The sequence below is a fragment of the Pleurodeles waltl genome, chromosome 4_2 (genome assembly GCF_031143425.1).
Source record: "Pleurodeles waltl isolate 20211129_DDA chromosome 4_2, aPleWal1.hap1.20221129, whole genome shotgun sequence".
NCBI classification, from domain to species: Eukaryota; Metazoa; Chordata; class Amphibia; order Caudata; family Salamandridae; genus Pleurodeles; species Pleurodeles waltl.
The window spans coordinates 816959057-816969377 of record NC_090443.1 but is presented as its reverse complement, the minus strand read 5'-3'; the positions used below and the strand labels follow the sequence as shown (position 1 = coordinate 816969377).

General features: G+C 44.3%; 1 protein-coding gene across 4 annotated transcripts in view; it reads left to right on the top strand.

The window, feature by feature from the left end:
- Positions 1-451: 451 nt before the first annotated feature.
- Positions 452-10321, top strand: part of DNAJC6 (DnaJ heat shock protein family (Hsp40) member C6) — a 482733-nt gene continuing 472863 nt past the window's right edge. The window contains exon 1 of one of the 4 annotated variants that reach the window (XM_069232500.1): positions 452-704. Coding sequence is in view for 1 of the 4 variants with exons in the window: in XM_069232498.1 (XP_069088599.1) it covers positions 650-704 (55 nt within the window). In the remaining 3 variants the exon portion in view is untranslated. The remainder of the gene's footprint in view (positions 705-10321) is intronic. The other 3 variants (XM_069232501.1, XM_069232498.1, XM_069232499.1) reach the window with 3 other exon arrangements.

The following is a 10321-nucleotide window of genomic DNA, read 5'->3' as shown; positions in this document are numbered from 1 at the left end:
CCCAGAGCAGTAACAAAATGTATTGATTATTCTATGTGTAGATGGATGGCAATCAATATCGATTGCCTGTCCAAGGTTTACTTCCATAGGATGTATGCACATACATATCAGCGACAGTAAATGAATGTTATTTTTTCTGCAGAAATAAATTCAGATTCCCTACTTCCATAGGGGCACTTCTAGGTGTAAATTATAATTACATTACCGCGCGTGGGAGATTGCAAACTACGGAAATAACAATGCAATTTCTTTAATTGTATGCAAATTATATTTCTGCCCAGTTGTGCAATGCAATACCCAAGGCAAGGTTGTGAAAAAGTACTGCTATGCGGATACCTGCTTTGAAGCGTGTCCATGTGGCCAGTTAAGAACTGTTGCATGAACAACTCATGTGGTGATTTAAAGATGCATACATTTCACTCCGGTTTTTAACTCCAGGCCATGGTTTGCAGCTAATGGGTGATTGTGCCTGTCTGCTTCCCGGTCCTATCTTTCATCCCCATAATTCCCTGCTCCATCATATCCCTCGCATGCACTTGAGAGCAATTGCCCACAGGGTGCATTCGCGTGATGGTCATAGCCTCGGTGACCTTTGACCGGTGATGGATAGCGAATCAAAAGCCGGCATGTCGTACAGCACGCGGGACTGATGCTGATCTGCAACGGGAGGAGGACGACGAGAATGGAAGGGGCTGCATCTGAAGGTAAGGGGGGGCGGTGGGTAAGAAGCGTGGTTTACACACAGAAAGTGATGCTTCAAGAAGAGACAGGCAGTGCTTTACAGCAACCTGCGCCTCCTCTCCAAAATAGACGCGGTTGCAGCTGAAGCTGGAGGAGGGAAGAACTGCTGATAAATCAGCGGTGTAGATTCATTTTTACTCCCATCTGCTTCTGAACCCTCTCGTTTCCGCCGCATATGATGTTTGCAGCGTGAAAATCTGGAGGAATTGCGAGCCCCAGCAACGGTTGATAAACACACAGACAGGGGAGGCTGCCGCATTGTGACACTGCAATTCCTATCAAGATAAAGCAGCACCGTGTCATTCGATTACATGTCATCGAGGAGCTGCAGAGCTGCGCGCTGAGCCGTCGGCGCTCTCTTGTGCAGGGCTGCATCCGGTTCGTATGACACAAGATCATTTTAACATACATTTGATTTCCCTTCTGCCAGAATAATAATTACCTCGCGGACCTTATTGGAGTAAAATCTCTCTGGGTTTGATGTAATGTATTTGCAGAATTGTTTTTCCTTCCTGGTTACGTCACGTTTTGACCTTCACAACCATGTGAATTGGTGTGTAGTGAAGAGAGACCAACCGTGGAAAAATCATTTTGAAGCACAATCAATATTTCTTCACATTTTAAATGCAGCAACTTTGAATTGATGAAATCAGTGACTAGCACGCAAAAACATACACTGAGTGCGTATTATGTGTACATATATGTAGCTCACGTAAAGCAATTGTACTAATACACGCACATTCGCACTTTTATTACTACAGCGCAAAGGTCAACTTCCAATTTATTTCCACAGTGAACTGAAATTCAAACTAAAAAAACTCTGCTGCCTCACAGATTGCATGTTACAATTGACACACCCCTAGACACAGCCAATAGCCACAAGACCACTTCTATATGATTGTCCCACACTCTAAAAATAACAGTGTAACCCCTTGTAATTCTTAAAAAACAGATTTACATGAAAAAATGCCTTGCTATGGATACTCTGACCTAACTCCTAACTATAACTACACAGTGATGTGTGTATATATATAGGAATATATATATACACCTATATATATATATATCTGCATATATATAAATGTATATATATTTTCTGTTCAGTGTGATCTGAGAACACCACAACTTAGAATTTTCCAAAGTCTTATTTTCTTCCCAAACAGCAATGATAATTTCTTTGTGTAGTGGAAAAGAAAAACAGCATGTAACAGCCAACACATATTTTGCATCTCTGACGCTTCTTCAGGGCTGTTAAGTCAAGAAAAGATAACATAAACATCTTGCAAAACAGCCAACACAACATGTAAAGAGTTTACACCGATAATAAACAAGACATTTCTAAATTTAGGTTGCAAACCTATGTTGTAAATGATATAGCTCCAAAAAAGTGAATGAACATAATATCTCAATGTATGCCTTCAGAAATAATTCCTGAATCAATAGTTACCTAATAATACACTCCAATTGAACACATAAACACATATGTCCCTAATAGCTTCTCAAATAAAAAGATACAACCATTTCTAACATAGTTCAATAAAGTCCCCCAAAAAACGAAATCAAAATGAACCTAAGTATCTTCATTTTCTGATTGTAAATTATAAGTAATGGATTCTCATAAAGCCATGAGTCATGAGAACTCAGCCACTCGTGGCAAAATGCCTTTCATATGGGACTCTATCTATCTATCTATCTATCTATCTATCTATCTATATGTATATATATATTTCTCCCCACCAGTTCTGACTCAAGGTATGAATGAACGCGGCACTTTAGATATTGGGTGTTCCAAATGTATTCAATCAGTGTGAAGAAAAATAGTCAATTCACTTGTGTTGCTCACGATATATATATATATATATATGAATGACACCTACTGGTGGTCGCCAGTAGGTCATTATAGTTAAGACCTAGTTTTCCCATGCAGTTTCCCATAGGGATTTTAGACACCAGTACAGCCTGAATCGTTGAACTGAATTACACCAAATGTGGCAGAAAGCTAGATCTTGGTCCCGAAAGATCTCTTTTTTAAATTTTGTGTAAATCTGTTCAGTAGTTTGGAGTTATTAAAGAAAATATTTTATGTATATCTAGAGACACAGATCCACTCTCGATCCACCACAGCGGATCCACTGATCCACATGCCAACAGCAACCCCATCATTGGCTGGCTGCAACCTAGGAGAAAAGTTGTGGTTGCCTTTTCGTGTATCGGGATTCGGTGCTGGGAGGGAGAAATAAAAGTGAAAAAAGTGGTAGAAGGGGTCATGGTAGAGGTTCCCAGACCCCCATGGGACTGATGGAGGGGACCCCCTCATGGGCAAGAAATTGCCCAAAAATATTTTTATTGGGGTGTGCAAGGATCAGCATTTTCTCTGTGAAGCTCAACGTAGCCCTGTGTGAATCTGTGACAAATCCACTATTCAGACCCCAATTAAAAAAAAAATACACCCACTCACTCACACACCCATTCACACACTCACATACACACTCACAGAACCACAAAACCACCACCACACCCAGTCACAGACCCACACAGCCAGTCACACACCATTCATCCACTCTTACACCCATACAACCAGTCACATACCCACTTATACACCCATACAACTATTTACACACCCATTCATGTACCAATAAAGCTACTTGCACATTCACTCAGCCCCATACAGCCACTCACAGACCCACAAAATCCCTACCACACCCATTCACAGACCCACACAACCATTCACACAGTCATTCACACACCCACTCACACACACACAACCACTCACACACTCATACAGCCACTCACACAACTATTCACACACCCATTCACATACCCACAGAACTACTTGTGCACCACTCACAGTCCCATACAGCCAGTCACAGACCCGCAAAACCCCTTACAAACCCATTCACAGACCCACACGACCACTCACACACCCACTCACAATGGATTCCCTTCACTCTTTTATTGTAGCCCTAGGGATGTGGTGGCCATCGGCGCTGTGGGGCAGGGGGCATGCAGCCCGCATCACATTGGTTTAAAGCCCTGGGAGGTGGTGCCATGGGACGTGGTAGTCCCCGGGGCTGCCAGGGGGGGCCAAGTGGCACCTGCATCAAATTACTTCAAAGCCCCAGGGAGGGTGCAGTCCCCGGGGTTACGGGGTGGCACACGCCCCACATTATATTACTTCAAAGCTCCAGGAAGATGGTGGTCCCCGAGGTTGCAGGGGGGGCAGAGAGGCCATCCACCTCATATTTCTTCAACGCCCCTGGGAGGTGGTGGTCTCGGGGGCTGCAGGTGGGCCATGCGGGCGTTTTGATAAAAGCCCTGGGGATGTGGTCTCCCCAGGCTTGTTGGGGGGGGGGGGGGCAGGTGCCCCCCCATGCAAAATTTAATTGCTCCCAGGACCTGGCCCACATGGGGGCTGTTTACAAAACAAGCACTGGAGCACGTGCTTTTTAAAAAAATACGTCAGCGGATCCCCACTGGAATTCTTTTATTTAAGTGCTTTTTAAGCCATATGGGGGCCATTCTGGGACCCCAGCACCAGAGCTAAAGGGTCAGGGTGAATCTACCCTAGCCCCTTTTCTTATTTATTTTTTTACTTTTTTTCTGGCATTTGGCTGAAGCCGAGTCCCAACATGGCTGCCAACACTACCTTGTTGAAGTGTTGGCAGCCAATCAGATCTCAGCACAAGGTCGGGAGGGTGCGCGAAGCCTTCACGTCCCTATATAAATAAATTTGTTTTTTTTTCATTACTAAAAAACTACTGAACAGATTTACACCAAATAACAAAAACATCATTTTCCGGATCAATTTCTACCTTTCTGCCAAATTTGGTGTAATTCTGTCCAGTGGTTCGGGTGCTATCGCTGTTCAAAATTCCTATGCAAAAATGACTGGGGAAAAATCATTTTGGGACCCACCGTTTTTCTCGGCACCCGCTTGACGGATCACCCCAAAACTTTCCAGACAGCTGCTCACGTGAGCACCAACTTTTTTTTGAAAAACTTGTGAAGATTCATCCACTGGTGCCAAAGAAATAGGCAAGTAAATAATCACTTTTTTAACCACCTAGTGGCGACCTTGATCAAAGGTCAGGGGGACTGAAACACGTCAGAATGTAACTAGCTCTAAATTTGTAATCATTCAATAAAAGAAGCAGTGAAAAATCTCCTTGAGAGTGCGAAGAATCTGTACAACATATGTGTTTATTTTCATAAGAATGAGTTTAGTTGCCTTGGTTTTCACAGGATAAATACAAATATGAATGTTATATTATAGGAGACCTATGTGTTAATCAGATCAATAGTTCCATATTGCATATTATTAAAAAAGTGTTGCTATATTATGATGGCTGTGCCTTCAGATTGCAATTTCTATGTCTTTTGTTAGCTATATGTAGTTGTCTACTAATTGATTTCTGAAATGTACATGAATCAATTTATATTGACGGAGAAGCTCATAATCTTAACATACTGCACTACCAGAACATGCTCTCATTAATTCTTAAACACAGAGGAGAAGTACAATATTGGTGATTTGATTTCTTTCTGTTTTGACAATTGTAGAGTCCTTGGGAATTGTGTGTACCAATTCAAATGGACAGTGTAATCACTAACGTTTAATGACTGACTGAATAAATCTGCTCCACTTACATATGTAGCCCACTGAAAAAAGTAATCCTTTGGTAAGCCTCCAAGCACAAGCCTGGACTCAGTGGGTTTGACTTTCTAATAATTAGATCCGTACATTCAGTCTCTTTTTTTCTATCTACTTAATAAATATTGTGCTGTTTATTATTATAAGGTATACACATTAACCATTTATTGACATCTTATTTTGAGACACATCACTATTGTTTATACCATATGTTTCATGCTTATGATTCACACATTCTACCAATGTGCTATCACAATTTGATGATAATAACAATATTGATGTATATCACTTTCACTAAGAGTCACTTGCAAGACTACAAAATTAAAAATCTGTTTATTCACCTCTACGATTTAAGGACAGTGGAAACGAAAGTTGTTTCCCACTATTGATACATCTAAAGGGATTCCTGGCAATGCTGACAGGGCTCTCAGAGAGCTTGTCAGTGCTGGCTGGCTGATCTGATAGAGGGCACAAAGTACAGTTCTGGATGGAGACAGAGAGGGAAGGCACAGGGAGTGGTGGGTGGGATTGAAGAGAGGGTGATGTGGGCGTGTGACAGGACACAAGGATTCTTTTCATATAGCAGGGTACAGGTTAATGGAGAATGTGATAGGAATGGGTGGCAGGAGGTCAGATATTATTTTTAATATTTAAGCTGTGGAGGTTGGGAATTGAGAGACACTGGTGTGGGTGGCAGGACATCAGGTATATTTTTTAATATTGTGAAACGAGAGGGGAAAGTAATGTTGAGGTTGGTGTGGGAGAGTAGAAGGATCTCAAATACTGTTTCCAAAATTTGTGTGGTGGGGGGGAGGGCTGGCCAGTGGGTGGTGGAGTGGGTTGTTGGAGACCAATTGTCTTATGCAGCAGGCACAGGACAGACTATGTTAAATATGGCATATAGCTCCAGTATGCCTCTCTACTACTACACAGCAAATGACAGCTCTGGTTGACATTTTGATTCCATTCGGAGCCCCTTAGTGAAACTCATCCCAGTTAGTGAGAGTTACCCATCTATAACTGTATATATAATGCAAATGTGTACCACATATCTTAAAGCTTAAAACCTGAGATTGATAATCGTTCAAAAAACAAGTTTTAGCCTGGTCAAGTCTGGCCTAGAGTAATTTTTTCTTCAGCAGTATATAAGGATAGAGTGATGTTCTTTTACAAGAGTGCAGAGGACAAATTTAGTATATCTTCGACAATAAAAACTAATAGATGCAACATCAAAGATTCCTATATATATTCATTTGATGAATCCCCACAAACCTTTCCGAAAATATGCTATTTTTTGACTCGTTTGCACATGGAAAGTTTTTTGGGGGGGAGGGGGGGGGGGATCCGTTAAGTGGGTCCTAAAACACGTTTTCCCCATTCATTTTTTCATCAGAACTTTGGACACAGTGTTAGAAATGAGTATCTAGTTGGCAGTGGTTTGCACCTGTCAAAGTAGGGACCCTCGCTCTAGTCAGTGTAAGTGAGTCACACAGCTAAGATAAACCCTGCTCACACCCTTGGTAGCTACGCACAAGCAGACAGGCTTATCTCAGAGGCAATGTGTAAAGTATTAGTACACAATCACTAACACAACAAAAGTATTCCTCACCTGTTCAGAAAAAGTAGCCAATATTTATCTGCCTAAAACCAAAGCAACAAAAATCCAACCTTCACAAGCAAAGATACAAATTTTAAAAGATTAAGGGGGTCATCACAACCTTGGCGGGCGGCTCCGCCGGGCAGCCGCCAATGCGGCCGCACTCCTGCCGCAGCCATTAGGAGATCCCCGCCGGCCCCGCAGGAATCACGGCCGCAACACAGGAGCCGGCTCCAAATGGAGCCGGCGGTGTTTGCGGCTGGCACCCGTCACGCTTTTAACTGTCTGCATAGCAGACAGTGAAAAGCTGCACGGAGCCGTGGCAGGGGGCCCTGCGACTCCCCTTTCTGCCAGCCTTTTCATGGCGATTCAAACTGCCATGAAAAGGCTGGCGGGAGGGGGACTCGTAATCCCCTGGGCAGCCTGCCCTGGAGGATTACTCCCGCCGGGACAAAAGTGGCGGAAAACCGCCGGTCCCGGCGGTGCGACCGTGGTGCTTCCGCCGTGGTCGTAATACCCTGGATTTCACTGCCAGCCTGTTGGTGGTGAAATCTGACGAAACAGCCCTGGACCGCCAGGGTTGTAATGAGGGCCTAAATCTTAATATAGCACTTAGAAACCACAATAGCTCCAATTGGGGCTATAACAACGTCCTGAAGGAGTCATCTCCAACAGTCAAACGCTACTGGCAAGGGAGTGCAGGATGGTCATGGAGTCGCATGGACCCAAGTTACAATACTTTGGAAAACGATGAGGAAACAAACACATTGCATGGAGTTGGGGAGGTGAGGCGTTGTTTCCCTACTGCCAGGCAGGGGAGGTGAGGTGTCACTTCCTTACCGTTGCAGGGGAGGTGATACGGAATTGGTGTTGAGGCGGCAGTTCCTTACGACAAGGTGGGATCGATGGGTTCAGCAGGTCAAGACATGAGGAGGCAACTTTGTGGTGTCGTGATCATACCACGGGGCCACAGGTGCTGCTGCGGAGTCAGAGTCGGGTGTCCAGGATGGCGGTGACATGGAACTCAGGTCTCACACTGTGATGGGACTTTGGAGGCGCAGCAGCTGTGTGGGGCCTGCATTGTTGGTCATGGCTGTTGCACTCAGCGGGACCATGGCTCCAGTGCAGGCAGTGGCACGGAGTTGGACAGCGGTGCTGGTTCTGAAGTTGCTCTGGAGTCGATGTACTTAGTTTATTCTTGGTTGCACCAGAACTCACTCCCCAGGGGCCCAGGGACTGGATTTGCACCATTTGTTGAGTCAGGACTCTCAGCAAGAGAGCCCAGGTGCTGGCAGATGAAGTCCTTGATGTCTCTTAGACTTCTAACAGGAGGCACACTCAGTCCAAGCCCTTAGAGAACCCTTGGAAGCAGTATGTAGAAAACAAAGTCCAGTCCTTTCACTCCTAGGACAGAAGCTGCAAGCAGCAGGCCAGCACAGCAAAGCAACAAGCAGAGTGGCAGTCCCTCCTACATCATCTAGCTCTTCTTCCTGGCAGAGTGTTCTCAGTCCAGACGGATTCTAAAGTTGAAGCCTCAGAGTGCCCATACTTATACTTATTTCTGCCTTTGAAGTAGCCAAACTTTAAAGGAAAATCTTTGAAGTGCACATCACCCTGCTTTTCCTGCCCTGGCCCCAGACACACTCCACGGGGTTTGAAACTGCTTTGTGTAAGGACAGGCACAGCCCTATTCTGGTGCAAGTGTCAGCTCCTCCCAACACTCTAGCCCAGGAAGACCCATCAGGACATGCAGGGCACACATCAGCTCCCTTTGTGTGAATGTCTAGAGTGAATTCACAAACAGTCTAACTGCCATCCTTACCCAGATGTGTATTTCACAGCCAGGCAGAGGCACAGAATGGTTAAGCAAGAAAATGCCCACTTTCTAAAAGTGACATTTTCAAACTTACAATTTAAAAACCAACTTCATCAAAAGATGTATTTTTAAATTGTGAGTTCAGAGACTCCAAACTCCTTATCTCCATCTGCTCCCAATGGGAAATTGCACGTCTAAGATATTTCAAGGAAATTCCATTGTTAACCTATGAAAGAGATAGGCCTTCCAATAGTGAAAACTGAATTTAGTCATATTGAACCATTAGAACATGTAAAACACACCAGTAAATGTCCTAACTTTTAAATATACTGCACCCTGCCCATGGGGCTGACTTGGGCCTACCTAGGTTTGGCTTACATGAGGTAAAAAGGAAGGTTTGGGCCTGGCAAGTGGGTGTCCTTGCCATGTTGAACTGGCAGTTAAAAGTGCTCACACAAACACTGCAGTGGCAGGTCTGAGACATGTTTACAGGGCTACTCATGTGGGTGGCACAATCAGTGCTGCAGGCCCACTAGTAGATATTGAATTGACAGGCTGTGGGCATACATAGTGCATGTTACTAGCAACTTACTGGTCAATCAAATATGTCAATAATGGATAAACCAATCGCCAATACCATTTAGGCATAGAGCACTTGCACTTTAGCACTGGTCAGCATGGTAAAGTGCCCCAGAGTCCTAAAGCCATCAAAAACAAAATTCAGCACAAGATCAAAAAACAGGAGCTCAGAAGTAAAAAAGAGAGCAGAAATCATGCTAAGAGCTGGCTACAGCCCAAATCTCTGAATAGATTTTGGCAGAAGGCAAAATAAATCTGTGTCCATAAAGAGCACTTTTTGTGATTTGGTATAAATCCATGTAGTAGTTTTCAAGCTGATAATGCTCAAAAACATTGTACATTTCACACCGCAGAGGATCAGCGGGGCTGGCAGATTTTGTAGAGAGATCTGATTGGCTGTCACCACATTAACAATGATGTGGTGACAGACATCAAATGACTCAGGACTCAGTCCTGAGTCTTCAGAAAAAAGGTAACTAAAATCCATGAACAGGCAGGGTGGGGATACCGAACCCCCAAAGCCTGGTGCTGGGGTCCCAGAGGGACCCCATCTGGGGCGAGAAACTTAAAAAACAAATTTGCAGTGAATTTGCAGAGGATCTGTCAATCCCTGCAAAATACAAAAAAAACACTGGTTCCTGTGCTTCTTTAAAAAAAAACATGGGTGGATCTGGGCCCAGGGAGGATGGCACAAACTGTTTATTTGAGGAGAAGGATACGTGGCCCCCTCCCCCAAGTCCCATCCGTGGGGCAAAGGTATAAACTGAAGAGATACAAGTGCACAGCTGCCCTCCCAGAGCCTTATTAGAGCCCGGGGACTTCCTCCCCTGTGGCCAAACTCATAAAAAGGCGGAGGGGGACCTCACTGCCCCTTATTCCCTAGCCAAAAAGGCCCCAGGGACCCCATCCCCTCAGGCCAAATTTAATAAATAATGGA